The 15,536-nt window shown below is 42.4% G+C and overlaps 1 protein-coding gene and 1 long non-coding RNA gene across 4 annotated transcripts in view; one reads left to right on the top strand and one right to left on the bottom strand.

Moving 5' to 3' along the window:
• The window catches only part of LOC130542273 (uncharacterized), a 53,330-nt gene that overhangs the window by 17,352 nt on the left and 20,442 nt on the right, over window positions 1-15,536 (bottom strand). Inside the window, exons 2-3 of one of the 3 annotated variants that reach the window (XR_008956730.1) lie at window positions 8,237-11,277; window positions 3,084-5,648 (exon numbers count right to left, since the gene is read on the bottom strand). This is a non-coding gene — a long non-coding RNA (uncharacterized LOC130542273). Of the gene's footprint in view, window positions 1-3,083; window positions 11,278-15,536 lie in introns of those variants that run through there. The other 2 variants (XR_008956729.1, XR_008956728.1) reach the window with 2 other exon arrangements.
• The window catches only part of RHBDL2 (rhomboid like 2), a 51,095-nt gene that overhangs the window by 27,434 nt on the left and 8,125 nt on the right, over window positions 1-15,536 (top strand). The window contains exons 4-5 of the mRNA XM_057305154.1: window positions 2,897-3,009; window positions 15,138-15,238. Of these exons, the coding sequence (XP_057161137.1) occupies window positions 2,897-3,009; window positions 15,138-15,238 (214 nt within the window). The remainder of the gene's footprint in view (window positions 1-2,896; window positions 3,010-15,137; window positions 15,239-15,536) is intronic.

The following is a 15,536-nucleotide window of genomic DNA, read 5'->3' as shown; positions in this document are numbered from 1 at the left end:
CTATGGATACTTTCAGTTTGGTTTTTCATTTAACATGTTCTGAACAAATGTGGTTCCTGCACTCAAGGACTTTAGAATTACAAGGGCGAACAGCCAGTTAAATAGTAATGCGAGGCCATGCAGTAGTGACTTAACTTCTTTGTGCCTCAGTTTCCACATCTGTAAAAGGAGGTACTAGTACCTACCTCATAAGGTTGCTGTGATTAAATGAGACAGTGGTTATAATGTAATTTTTGCAGTGCCTGACACATAGTAAGGCCCTCAGAAGGAATTCTCAAGGCTGTGTGGGACAGCTCACACGTGCGGTTGTAGAAGTTCTGAAGGCTTTTGCCCGAAAGTAACCAAAAAACCTAACGGGGGCCTAAACAAGTGGAGGTTAATTCTTTATCATATAAGCAGCCCCGACGTATGCGGTTAGCTCATCAGTTTCATGAAGCCGAGACTCTTGGTTCTGTGCTGGTATCTCGGCTTTTCCCTTGACCTTTCTCTCATGGTTGCAAGTTGGCAGCTGTAGCTGGGTATTAAAAGCAGGAAGGGGAAGGGTAGGACCAGGTACTGGGGACATCCATCCCTTTTGTCAGGAAAGAAGCTCTCTTACTAGTTTCTCATTGGTGCTGCTCTGACCTGCATTTCATTGGCCAGAACCACGGCCATGGCTACCCCTAGCTAGGAGAGGCTGGCGGAGTCAACCGTGAGCTCTTGGGGCCTCACTAGAGGAGGCAGGCAGGTGGTAAGGAGATGAATGTGGGATTAGTTACTGCAATACAGACAGAAAGACAGAAAGCTCAGAATGGTGATGGTTTTCCAGATGACATGGATTCAAGCTGGACCTGGAAGGGCAGATACAATTTGGATGAAAAAAGTTAGTACTTCTATTCCGGTATATGACAGGATCTCGTCCTTATGCCATTTCTACTCTTGAGTTAGCAGAAAGAATGCTGAGGGTGATTCTTTGGGGTTTTTGGTGCTACTGGTCACTTCGTTCTCAAGCTGTTCCCAAAGGACAGAATGGGATGGCTTCCACTGACTTGGCTCAAATTCACAAAGTGCACATATTTCCAAATACTCTTTATGTCCGACGTCTCTGTAAGACTAGCGTAACTGCCCTTGCTGGACTATTTTGTGAATTACATGTTACTTCTTGTGTGTCTTTGAAGATGACTTGGGCAGTGATAGTGGTGGCTGCGTGTGCATGTGGCCATGAAGGTAAGTAATCTGTTTTGTAGGCTCTGCCCACAGAACCTCTGCTGGGTATTTGTTAAGTAAATTATAATGCAAAACACAATCCTTAAGGCTAGTATGAAAGCTGCTACACATTGTGAAATATCCGACACCTATTTCGTTTTTTAACTTTTTGGTTTAACCTGAAATCTCTTAAAAAAAAAAAAAAAAGCCTTGGGGCACCTGGGTGGCTCAGTCGTTAAGCGTCTGCCTTCGGCCCAGGGCGTGGTCCCAGAGTCCTGGGATTGAGCCCCGCATCGGGCTCCCTGCCCTGCTGGGAGCCTGCTGCTTCCTCTCCCATTCCCCTGGCTTGTGTTCCCTCTCTCGCTGGCTGTCTCTCTCTGTCAAATAAATAGATAAAATCTTATTAAAAAAAAAAGACTTGGGGCGCCTGGGTGGCACAGCGGTTAAGCGTCTGCCTTCGGCTCAGGGCGTGGTCCCGGCGTTCTGGGATCGAGCCCCACATCGGGCTCCTCTGCTGGGAGCCTGCTTCTTCCTCTCCCGCTCCCCCTGCTTGTGTTCCCTCTCTTGCTGGCTGTCTCTATCTCTGTCAGATGGATAAATAAAATCTTAAAAAAAAAAAAAAAGCCTTGTGCTATATAGCAAGTAAATTAAGGATGACTGTACTGTGGGAATGTGCCAAAATACATTCAGAGAATCTGCAGAGACACCTGTGGGGTTTGACAGGTAAAAGAGCATGAGCTTTATTTAAAAATATTTTTACCTCTTTAAAAACTGGAATAAAAAATCACCTACATGCAAATAACTTCTATACCAAACGGTAGTACATGGGAGATACTAACTTTAGCTAGTGTTACTGGATGAATTTTCTTTTTCATTTTGGCAAACTGCTTTTTCAACCTTTTTTTTTAAGATTTTAATTATTTATTTGACAAAGATAGATAGCGCGCAAGAGAGAGCACAAGCAGGGGGAGCAGCAGAGGGAGAGAAGCAGTCTCCCTGCTTAGCCGGGAGCCCGATGCAGGGCTCGATCCCAGGACCCTAGGATCACAACCCCAGCCGAAGGCTGACGCTTCACCAACTGAGCCACCCAGGCACCCCTCAACTTTGTAATGTAGAACCAGGGATGGGGCTTCTCTTGCCATCTCTGTTTTATTAAAGAATATCCTAAGATCGCAAGAGCACTTGTTTAAAACCCTATTGAAATTTGGGGTGCCCGGCTGGCTTAGATGGTAGCACGGGCGACTCTGGATCTCAGGGTCGAGAGTTCCAGCCCCATGTTGGGTGTGGAGCCTACTTTAAAAAAACAAAACAAAACTACCGAAACTTAAACTCGATATGCGTGAATTAGGATTTTCTCAATACTGTGCAACCGAAACAAAATCAGATGCAGGGCTGACATAAGATGGCAGTTGTCATCTATGCCTAATTTCAGGTTTCTGTTCCTTAAGCCCTCCTCATCCCTCTGTTTGATGTTGTCAGTCACTGTTCTAAAAGAGAACTTATAAAATAAGTGTATACGCCCAAAATGTCCTTTTATCTGTTTTACATATTGAGGCTCCCTGTTGAGATTTTATTTAAAAAAAAAAAAGTCACCTAAAAAATTAGAAAATAGAATTTGAACTGGTAACAATACACCAATGCTTGTTCATGTGCCAGAGAAGGAACTGTGTGGGTTCGTCATGATGTTTGACTACTGTGTTTGTCTCCGCAGAGTGCAGCACATCGTGGGGAATCTCATTATGCAGCTCGCTTTGGGTATTCCCCTGGAAATGGTCCACAAAGGGCTCCGAGTAGGGCTGGTGTACCTGGCGGGAGTGATTGCAGGTTAGTGTCCTAGGGTAACACACAATCAGTGCCTCCACACTCTTAGGCAATGCACAAAGCAAGAGTAATAAACATTTATTTTTATTTTTTTAAAGATTTTATTTATTCATTTGAGAGACAGAGAGACAGCCAGTGAGAGAGGGAACACAAGCAGGGGGAGTGGGAGAGGAAGAAGCAGGCTCGATCCCAGAACGCTGGGATCACGCCCTGAGCTGAAGGCAGACGCTTAACGACTGAGCCACCCAGGCGCCCCAAGAGTAATAAACATTTAAATCAAGGTTTAGTGCGCTCCTAATATGTGCTAGGGAACCTGATAAGCATTAGAAATAAGTTAATGAGGGGCAGCTGGCTGGCTCCATCAGAAAAGCATGCGACTCTTGATCTCGGGGTCATGAGTTCAAGCCCCACGTAGGGTGTAGAGATTACTTAAATAAATAAAGCTTTAAAAAAGAAAGAAAGAAAAAGAAAGAAAGAAAGAAAGAAAGAAAGAAAGAAAGAAAGAAAGAAAGAAAGAAGAAAGAAAGAAAGAAAGAAAGAAAGAAAGAAAGAAAGAAAGAAAGAAAGAAAGTTAGAAGGGTGCCTGGCTGGCTCAGTCAGAACAACATGCTACTCTTGATATTAGGATGGTGAGTTTGAGCCCCACATTGGCTGTAGAGATTACTGAAAAAAACCAGAACAAACAAAAAACATTAAAAAAATAGAGTTAAAATATTTGAGATAAGATCAGCAGATAGAGATAGGTCATTGTGCCTGTCCTCAGGTATCTCGAGTCAGACTGGGTTTTGCCCAACTGGAAGCTGTGTGTACTTGGTATCCGGGTGGAGACTTAACAGCCAGATCATGAAGGCCCAGTGTGTCAGACTAGTGTTCTTAGGAAGTCATATGAGCAAATCTGCATTTAAGAGAGACAGCTTGAAGAGAATGTAGAGAAGAGCTAGAGGGGCCCAAAGGCTCAGTAGGGACTACACAGTGATTTCCGAAATTGGGTGTGCCTTAAGACGATCCACTTTGGTCTGAGCAGAAAATACTAGAATACCCATCCATCCATTTATTTATTTACTGGAAATTAAACTTTTTTATATTGCAGTTGTAAGAAATCAGTGCCTGGGGGGTCCCACGTATCCTTTAACCAGTTACCCTCCATGGTAACAGCTTGCAAAATTCGAGTACAGTAGCCCCACCAGGATATCCACCTTGATACTATTAAGGTGCAAAACAAGGATACCTCACGTTGTATTTTTACAGCCATACGCTCTTCTTTCGCACCCCTACACCCTCCTTCGCCCCGACAACCACTAATCTGTTCTCTGTTTCTGTAATTCTCACTTCAAGCATGTTGTATAAATGGAATGACAGGATATTGCCTCTGGGATTGGCTGTCTTCACGCAGCGTGACTCTCTGGAGACCCGCCTAGGTTGTTGCATGCATCAAGACTTCATTCCTTTTTATCGGAGTTCTGTCCCGTGGTATGGGTGGACCACCGTTTGTTTAACCCTTCACTCACTGGAGACTGTCTGGGTTGTTTCCAGTTTGGGGCTATTACAAATAAAGCTGTTATAAACCTTTGTGTACAGGTTTTTGTGAACAGAAGTACAGAGTTTTATGAACAGAAGTTTTCATTTCTCTGGGATAAATGCCCCAGAGCACAGTTCTTAGGTTGTATGGTAGTGCCTACTGAATTTTTTAAGAACCAGCCAACATGTTTTCCAGAATGGCTGTTCCATTTTACATTCCCCCCAATAGTGTAGAAGTAATTCCGTTTTCCACATCCTCACCAGCATTCATGTTGTCGCCGTTTCTCATTTCAGTTGTGCTCAGAAGCGTGCGGTGATCTCTCGCCGAGGCCTGAATTTGCTTTACTCAAATGCCTAATGATGCTGAACTCCTTTTACTGTGCATAACCTCGTTCGTGAGACGCCTGCTCATGTCTTTTGCCCGCTTCCTCATTAGATTTCTTTCTTTTTTTTCTAACTAGATTTTTTTTAAACCATTGCGTTCTGAGAGTTCTTTACATATCCTAGATCCCAGTCCTTTATTGAATATGTCGTTGACAGATACAGTTTTCTCGATGTGCGGTTGTCTTTGCACTGTTTTAAGGAGTCTTTCATGGAGCAAAAGTTTTTAATTTTGATGAAGTCTGATTTACCAATTTTTCCTTTATGCATTGTGCTCTTGGTGATGTCTAAGAACTCTTGACTGAGCCCGAGGTCCTGAAGATTGTCTCTTACGTTATCTGTCAAAGTTACAGTTTTATGCTTTACAGGGAATGTGTGATCTGTTTTGAGTCGGCTCATTTTTGTGTAAGGTGTGAGCTTTAGACTGAGGTTCTTTTGGGTTTTTTTTCAATAGCCAGTGACTTTGCAACAATCTATTAAAAATTCTGTTTCCTTCATTGAAATTTTTTGCACCTTTGAAAAAGTCAGTTGGCTGTGTTTGGAGAGCGCTCTTCCCGGGTTCTGTTTGTCCCACGGACCGCTGTGTTACCCTGCGCCAGTACCATGTCACCAGTACCACTGCAGCTATGCAGTTACGTCTTGAAATCAGTTAGAGAGATTCCTCTCATCTTTTGCTCATTTTAAAGTCTGTGCATTTTTCTTTTACAAGAAGATGAGTGTCTGATTTGCTGACTTTTCTCCCCCTGTGGTAACAAAAGGCTTTCCGTAGGATGCTACCGAACAGACGTTGTTGAAAAAGCAAATGCAAAGTATGTTCCTTTGACGACATAATAGCATTTTTCATACAAGCAGAAAGAACGTAACTGCTTTTCCAAAAATACTTACGCTCTGAAAGGGCATTTTAAAAGCTAATAATTGGAAATCGTTCTCTCATTGTGTGATTTTGCTGCTGGGAATGATGCAACAAGTCTTAGAAATTCACACAATGCGGGGAAACAATTTCCTCATTGGTTTTATAATTTCTCAGTTAAGAGTTTTAGTGGGTTTTAAACATATCTCATAACACTTTATGATTAGTTTGCAAGAACAAATGACTGATGCTAGGAAAGGTGGGGATTAATAGTTAAATTTCAACACACTTTTTTTTTTTCATAATTGGAGTAAGCAGAGTCAATGATGTAATTCTCCCATTGGAAACTACATGTCATTTTTAAACTTTACATTTTGGCTATGACAGTGAGTAAGAGAACATTTCTATAGAAAATACCTGAATTTAGAGGTATATATTTGTACTTTAGGGTTATGATATTTAATGAGGATTTTCAAACAAATAATGAAGCTTATTTTATAAATCTGCTCATTGAAAGATTTTTTTAAATTAAAGACTATTTTTTTAGAGCAGTTTTAGCTTCACAGAAAAATGGAGAGGAAGGCACAGAGAGTCCCCATAACCCCCTGCCCCCACAACATGCACAGCCCGCCCCCCCCTTTATCGACATCCCCCAACAGATGGGCATTTGTTACAATGGATGGATGAATCCTCCACTGGCACATCATAATCCCCCAAAGTCCATAAAGAAGTTCACGCTTGGCACAGTACATTCGATGGTTTGGGACAAATGTGTAATGACATGTATCCATCATTACAGCATCATACGGAGTATTCCCACTGTCCTAAAAATCCTCTGTGTTCTACCTGTTCATCCCCACACCCACTCCCTGGCAACCCCTGATCCTTTCACTGCCTCCGTAGTTTTGCCTTCTCCAGAATGTCATATGGTGGGAATCATACAGCATACCGCCTTGTCAGATTGGCTGCTTTCACTTAGTAACATGCATTTAAATTTCTCCCTTGTCTTTTCTTTTCTTTTGTAAGATTTTATTTATTTATTTGACAGAGATAGCCAGAGGGCACAAGTGGAGGGAATGGCAGAGGGAGAGAAAGAAGCAGGCTCCCCGCTGAGCAAGGAACTTGACTAGGGCTCGATCTCAGGTCCCCGGGATCATGACCTGAGCCGAAGGCAGATGCCCAACCATCTGAGCCATCGAGGTGCCCCTCTTCCTTGTCTTTTCATGGTTGATAACATCTTTTTGTACCAGGGGCGCCTGAGTGGCTCAGTCAGTTAAGCCTCTGACTCTTGATTTCCGCTCAGGTTATGATCTCAGGGTTGTGAGATCGAGTCCCATATTAGGCTCCATGCTCAGCGGGGACTCTGCTTGAGGCTTCTCCGTCTTCCTCTGCCCTTCTCCCCGCTCGCACACACTCTCTCTAAAATAAATCTTAAAAAACCCCCACATTTTTTGGTACCATTAATAAAGTAAAAATGTTTTAAAAATATTGTATAATCAATGTTTCATCCTTTAAAAATTCTATTTCTAGGGACGCCTGGGTGGCTCAGTTGGTTAAGCGTCTGCCTTCGGCTCAGGTCATGATCCCAGGGTCCTGGGATCCGGCTCCACATTGGGCTATCTGCCCAACAAGAGAGCCTGCTTCTCCCTCTCCCTCTGCTGCTCCCCCTGCTGTGCTCTCTCTGTCAAATAAATAAATAAAATCTTAAAAAAATCTATTTTTATATTAAAAAACATATTAGTATATGAAAGAAAACCAAGAAAATGTACCTGCCATCAAAAAAACCACATTAGTACAGTAGAACTTATATATGTAACCTACAAATAAGTTAATACACCTATGTTGCAGTGTGGCTGGTTGTATCCGTTTCCTAGGGCTCCTATAACGAACCACAGACTGCGTCGTTTAAACAAGAGAACTGTACCATCTCACAGTTAGGGTGGAAGTCTGAAATCAAGGTGTCAATGGGGCCATGCTCCCTCCTCTGATCCTGTGTGGGAGAATCCTTCCTCGCTTCTCCCTAGCTGCTGCTGGTGGTGGCCGTCAGTCCTTGGCATTCCCTGGCTGGCAGCTGCAGCCCTTCGAGCTCTGCCTCCATCGTCACATAGAGTTCTCCCTTCACATTCCCTGTTTCCTCTAATGAGGACACAGTCATATAGGTTGAGGGGCCCACTATACTCCAGTATGACCTCATCTTAATCATATCTGCAACAATCCCCTTCCCACATAATATCACATTCTAGGTGCTGGGGTTAGAACGTCAACACATCTTTTTTGGGGGACACAATCCGACCTTTTGCAGGGCTCAACATTTTTTAACTGATGAAACTGTTATTAGCCTCCTAGAGCAGTGGGGCCGGAGAGCAGGAAGCCTTTAGGAGATAGACTTGGCAATGCTCAGTGACATAGCTCCCCAGTCTGCTTCCCTCCTACTTTTGCGGAACCTGTTTTTCAACCTTCTACTTCGGGTCCTGCACGCACCTGTTTTTCCTGCCCTTGGAAGCCTCCGCACTGGTGAGGTCCTTCCTGGCTCTGGCATCTGCACGGTTTCCCCGCAGCTTGATTTCGACCTGTGGAATCAGCCCTGCCCCAGTTTCGGAGAGAGAGAGGAGAGAGCGTGATGAATCTGTCCCACCCTCTGCCTATTTTTGCAGGAGCTTCCTGGCAGGTGTGTGTCTTTGCTATTCTGGTCTTCACACTGCTGCCCGGGTCACCTTCCTCAAGCACAGATTAGATCCTTCGTAAAACACAGAGCCCAGAAGCAAGCCAAAACATTCAAGATTGCTCATTACCCTCCACTACGTGGCCCCATTGCCTTTCTTTTCTTTCCTTATCTTGGAAGCATAATCCTTACTAATGTTCAAAAAAGAAGTTAGACATAAAGAGGTTAAGGGGAACTCGATGTAAAATGTTTTATTAACTTTTCTGACATATGACTGACATACCCAAATCTGTACATATTTAATGTGCATGACTTGAGGAGTTTGGAGATACGTACACACCTATGAGATCCTCACTGCAGTCTGTTTCATAAACATACCCACCACCTCTAAAGTTTCCTCTTGCCCGCTGTCTTTCTTGCTTTGCTTTTTTTCTAGATTCCTGGATATGTCAGATAACTTTAGTTTCCCCATCCTTGCTCCTGGCAAAGCGTGGTCCGTGGATTAGCCTCATTGGTATCACCCGGGAGCTCGCTAGAAATGCAGAGTATTGGGCCCCACACCAGACCCACTACCCAGATCTGCTGTGAACAAATCCAGAGTGATCTGTATGCATGTTAAAGACAGAAGTGCTGGTCTGTCTGCAATCCCACCCAGCGTTCCCCAGTCGGACTGATGACCACGGTCGCCTGGAGGGCTTGTCACAGCTACAGCCTCCAGATCCCACCCTGACGTACTGAGTCAGATCCTGGAGGATGCGGCCCCGGCATCTGTTATTGTTTTGTTTTGCGTTCTGTTTGGTGAGGGATAACTGACATATGATAAGCTGCACATATTCAAAGTGTATGTGATAATTTTGATGCGCGTATACAATCATGAAACTGTCACCACAATCAAGATAATTAATGTATCCATCGCTCCCCAAAAAGTTTCTTTGTGACCCCTGAGAATTGCTCTCTACTGCCCCTCCCTGTCCTTTCCCTGGCAACTACTGATCATTGTAGATTAATTTGTTTTTTCTAGAATTTTATGTAAGTGCAATCATAGAGCATGTACTCTATTTTTGTCTGGCTTCTGTCAGCATAATTATTTTGAGATTTATCCCTGTTATTATGTGTATCAACAGTTGATTCCTTTTTATTGCCAAGTGGTATTTCATTGTGGGCATATACCACAAATTGTCCCTTCTACTTACTGATGGACATTAGGGTTGTTTCCAGTTTGGGGCTATTGCAAAGAAACTTCTGTGAACATTTGTGTGTAAGTATTTGTGTAGTCAAATGTTTTCAGCTTTCCTGGGTAAATACCTAGGAATGGAATGGCCGGATCTTATCAGAGGGTATGTTTAAATTTTAAGAAACCGCCAACATTTTAAAATAGCTTTACTGAGATATAAGTCATATATCATACAATTCACTCATTTAAGTATTTAATTCAATTTTTTAAGCTTAATTCACAGGATTATATACCTATCATCACAATTGAATTTTACAACATTTTTGTACCCCAAAGAAACCCTGTACCCCTCCCCACTCTTCACCCCATTCTCCCTTCCCCAGCCTTAGGCAACCACTAATCTTTCTGTCTCTTCAGATTTGCCCATTCTGGACATTTCATACAAGCGGAATTGTGCAAAATATGGTCTCTTCTGATTGGCGTTTTTCACTTGGTGTACTGTTTTCATTGCTCGTTGACGCTGTAGCACATGTCAGTGCGTCATTCCCTTTTAGTCTTAGACAATATTCCATGGTGTGGCTACACGTTCTCTCTACACATTCGCCACCTGATGGGCATTTGGGCTGTCTTCACTTTTTGGCTATTATGAATAACACTGCTATGAATATTTGTGTAGAAGTTTCTGTGTTGATCTCTTGGACATATATCTATAAGTGGGATTGTTAGGTTATATGGTACAAAGTACAGTTCACCTTTGAACAACATGGGGGTTAGGGGCACTGATTCTCCCCACACAGTTGAAAATCCGCATGTAATGTTTGACTCTCCCAAAACTTAACTACTAACAGCCTACTGTCGACCCAAAGCCTTACCGATAACCTAGTTGATTAACGCATATTTTGTATACGTTATTAGGTACTGTGTTCTTACAATAAAGTAAGCTAGAAAAAAAATTGTTAAGAAAACCATAAAGAGGGGCGCCTGGGTGGCGCAGTCGTTAAGCGTCTGCCTTCCGCTCAGGGTGTGATCCCAGGCGTTATGGGATCGAGCCCCACATCAGGCTCCTCCGCTAGGAGACTGCTTCTTCCTCTCCCACTCCCCCTGCTTGTGTTCCCTCTCTCGCTGGCTGTCTCTCTCTGTCAAATAAATAAATAAAATCTTAAAAAAAAAAAAAAACCAAACAAAAAATACCATAAAGGAGGCATCTTGCTGGCTCAGTCAGAAGAGCATGTGACTCTTGATCTTGGGGTCATGAGCCCCATGTTGGGTATGATTACTAAAAAAAGAAAGAAAGAAAATCATAGGGAAGATAAAAGACGTTTACAGTACTGTACTGTATTTATTGGGAAAAAATCTGTGTAAGGGTGGACCTGAGCAATGCAAACCCGTGTTGTTCAAGGGTCGTTTTACACCTTCACCAGGAGTTCCAGGTCCTCTACATTCTCAACAACACTTGCTATCATCAGTCTTTTTAATTTCAGCCAGTCTGTTGGGTGTATGATGGTATCTCACTGGGATGGATGGATGGATGGATGGATGGATGGATTTATATTAAAAAACTTTATTTTGGGGGCACCTGGGTGGCTCAATTGGTTAAGCAGCTGACTCTTGATCTCAGCTCAGGTCTTCATCTCAGGGTTGTGAGTTCAAGTCCCGGGTTGGGCTCCATGCTGGGTGTAGAGCCTACTTAAAAAATTAAAAAATAAAAAATAAATATTTTATTTTTGAGTAATCTCTATATCCAACACAGCACTCAGACTCACAACCTTGAGATCCAAAGTTGCATGCTCCACTGACTGAGTCAGCCAGGTGCCCCTCCCGCTGGCTTTTAATTTGCATTTCCTAACAATGATGGCGATTATCTTTTCATGTGCTTGTTTGCTATCCACATATCTTCTTTGGTAAAGTATGTTTAAATCTTTGCCCATTTAAAAATTGGATTATATTCTTTACCATATATAATAATGTATATTCTGATTATAAGTCCTTTATCAGATATATGACTTGCAAATATTTTCTCCTAGTCTGTTGCTTGTCTTTTCATGTTCTCAATAGTATCTTTTGAAGAATAGGAGCTTTAAAGTTTTGCTGGAGTATGATTTATCACTTTGTAAATTTTAGGGACTGTGCTTTCAGCGTCCGCTCTTGCACATTTGTGCGGAGGGATCAGGTTTATCTCCGTATTTCATGTTTTTGATGTGCTGTAAATGGTACTATTTAAAAATTTTCTATTTCCAATTCTTCACTGCTATGACGTGGAAATAAACTCGATTTTTTTGTACATTTATCTTCTATCCTCCAACTTAATTCACTTATTATTTCTAGTAGTTAAACAGTTATCTTCTATAAGAATTTAAGCAATAAGGCAAAATCTTATGGGTTTGCCCACATTCTCACCACTTCCAGTGCCCTCCATTCCTCTGTGTAACTCCATATTTTCATCTGATATTTTTTCCTTCTGCCTGAGGATTTCCTTTAACATTTTTTTAATTAAAGATTTATTTATTTATTTGAGAGAGAGAGACAGAGAGAGAGCATGCGTAAGTGACCAGAGGGGCACAGGGAGAGAGAGAATCTTGAAGCAGACTCCCCATGGAGCATGGAGCCTGACGTGGGGTTCAATCCCAGGACCCTGGGATCATGACCTGAGCTAAAGGCAGACGCTTAACCGACTGAGCCACCTGGGTGCCCCCCACTGTATTTATTTTTTAAAATATTCTTCTCTATGTGTTTCATGTTGGATACTTTTACTGCCATGTCTTCATGTTGACTAATCTTTTCTTCTGCACTAATGTGCCATTAAACTTAACCAGTGTATTTTTTTCATCTTAGACATTATAGTTTTCATCTTTAGAAATTTGATTTGAGTGTTTTATATCTTGTGTGTCTCTACTTAATTTTTGAACATATAGCATACAGTTGTAATCATTATTTATTGCCATAATCTGCTAAAACTTACACTTGTGTCAGTTTGGAAGGTTTTTTTTATTTTGTTTTTTTTTTTTTTAAAGATTTTATTTATTTATTTGACAGAGATAGAGACAGCCAGCGAGAGAGGGAACACAAGCAGGGGGAGTGGGAGAGGAAGAAGCAGGCTCATAGCAGAGGAGCCTGATGTGGGGCCCGATCCCACAACGCCGGGATCACACCCTGAGCCGAAGGCAGACGCTTAACCGCTGTGCCACCCAGGCGCCCCTGGTTTGGAAGGTTTTAATTGATCGATTTTTCTTTTTATTATGGATCATATTTTCCTGTTTCTTTGCCTGTCTGACCATTTTTGTTTGGATGTTAGACATTTAACCTTTGGATGGTGGATATTATTGTATTCCTATAAATATTCCTTAAATTTGTTCTGGAACACAGTTACTTGGAAGTAGTTTGAAACTTTCTGGCAAGATTTGCTAGGCGAGGAGTGCCTGGGTGGCTCAGTTGGTTAAGGATCTGCCTTTGGCTCAGGTCATGATCTCAGGGTCCTGGGATCGAGCCCCATGTGGGGCTCCCTGCTCAGTGGGGAGCCTGCTTCTCCCTCTCCCTCTGCTGCTCCCCCTGCTCATGCTCTCTTTCTCTCTCTTGCTTTACCTGTCAAATAAATAAAATCTTTAAAAAAAAAAAATATTTGCTAGGGGCGCCTGGGTGGCTCAGTCGTTAAGCATCTGCCTTTGGCTCAGGGCGTGATCCCGGCATTCTGGGATCGAGCCCCGCATCAGGCTCCTCTGCTGGGAGCCTGCTTCTTCCTCTCCCACTCCCCCTGCCTGTGTTCCCTCTCTCGCTGGCTGTCTCTCTCTCTCTCAAATGAATAAATAAAATTACAAAAAAGAAAGATTTGCTAGGTGAAACTGTGTTTTTGAGTCATGTTTAGTGCTAATTATTACCCACTACTGGTGTAGGACCCTTCTGTGTACTTTACCCAATGCCCCATGAATTCTGAAGTTTTCTTGTTTGGAAATTTACTTAGCCTCTCTGGTGCTGTGTAAGCAAAGCTACTTGCTCTTCCCTCTACTCCTTTCTGGTGGTTCTTCCCTTGGCTCAGGTAATTTCCTCACATGCTCTTCTCCGGAGTTCTCTCTGTGCTGCTCCTTCCTCTCTGGTGCACTGTCTTGCAAACTCCAGCTTCCTAGGACTATCGGGACTTTAAACTCTGTCTGATCAACTTAAAGTTTACTGAGATCTACCTGGGTTCCCCCTTCGTGTGTATGCGTTGTAGCCTGTAATCTCTCTCAAGGCAGTAAACTGGGCAGACAACTCACTTCATTTATCTTTTGTCTCTCGGGGTTCACTCTCCTTTGTTATCTGATGTCCAGTATCTTGGGGATCACTGCTTCATATATTTTGTCCAGTGCTTTTAGCTATTTCAAGTGGGAGAGAAAATCCATCATAGCCAGAAGTGGACATTTGTATCTGTGCTTTAAAAATAAATTACTCATATCATTAAGATGCAACCACTCCAGCCCTAGCCTGAAGGTTGACACTTGAGGACCATTGCCCTAAACCTATTGGACTACTCACTGATTTTTAGTCATCCATATATCTTCATTTCTGTGTCTTTGCTTTTCCAGTTCCCTAAGTCCTGAATGCTTTCCCCTTCTTTGTTTTCCTGCCAAATCTTAAAGATATTTTAGAGTTTAATCAAAATGCTATCTCCTCCTTCTCAGAGTAGCAAGGCCTCCACCTCTCTGCTGAAAAAAAAAATCCTTCCTTCCTACGTGCCTCCATAGCAAATTCATTACATTTAAGAAGCCGCAGTAGTTGTCTATTCTGCATCTTACTGTTTACTCATCTGTTTGTAAGATTCCTAAGGCCACTTTGTCTTTCTTGCAGGAAGCAGGTATTACATTGTATCCTAAGGAATGAAGGAGAGCCTTAAAAGCAAAAAACTAAGTAGTAGAAAAAGGAGTAGAGAACATCTGAGAGTTTGCATAAGGTGGTTTTAAAGTCCTATTTTGGTTCAGGCAATCTAAGATTGGTTGGCAAATAGGTGTCCTGTTGTTTGGTTACTCTGATCGAATACTATGTCGAGAAGGGTTCTGACTCCAGGAGAAACCAAGCCATTAGCTAATAAGATGTTGGAATGCCTCAGGTATTTTGATAGTTTTGGCTAAACCTGTGCAGTATTTTGAAACAATAGTTAACAAGCACATAACGCATGTCAGGCAGTGTTCTAAGCACGATGCAAGTATCAATTCATTTATTTCCCCTGACGATGCATTGAGGTAAGTTCTATTAATATCCTCTTTATGTAGGGAAACTAGGGCACGGAGAGGTTAAGAGACTTGCTCAAGTCACCCAGCTGGTAATTTTGGCTCTAGAGCTTGTGCTCTTTGTCCCTGTTATACGGTCCTCATATTGAACATTTAATATTTCAGGAAAATTGAGGTGGTTAGTTCCCATAGCTATGCTTTTACAGTATGGAAGGGACAAACAAAATAAACTTGTTGCTTGTTAATATCATAACGGTCCAAACTACCCAACTGCGGTCTTAGATTAGAAAGATGCGTCTTTCATGATTCTTACAGTTACGTGTGATCCTTTGTGTTTTCTTTCTTTAGGGTCCCTCGCCAGCTCCATTTTTGACCCGCTCAGGTATCTTGTGGGTGCTTCCGGAGGAGTCTATGCTCTCATGGGAGGCTATTTTATGAATGTTCTGGTGGTAAGAACTTTTGGCAATGGAATCTACGGATTTTTTTTTTCTTTTAAAGAATAACTGGTATTTGGATTAGGGAATCTTCATCATACTTACTGAGCACTCATCTTCTGGGCACTAGAATTTTCCTTTCATATTTTATCTTTATTTTATTTTATTTTTTAAAAGATTTTATTTATTTGACAGAGAGAGACTCAGCGAGAGAGGGAACACAAGCAGGGGGAGTGGGAGAGGGAGAAGCAGGCTTCCCGCTGAGCAGGGAGCCCGATGGGGCTCGATCCCAGGACCCCGGGATCATGACCTG

Source organism: Ursus arctos, unplaced genomic scaffold (assembly GCF_023065955.2).
Source record: "Ursus arctos isolate Adak ecotype North America unplaced genomic scaffold, UrsArc2.0 scaffold_32, whole genome shotgun sequence".
Taxonomy (NCBI): Eukaryota; Metazoa; Chordata; class Mammalia; order Carnivora; family Ursidae; genus Ursus; species Ursus arctos.
This window is presented reverse-complemented; position numbering and strand designations above follow the sequence as displayed.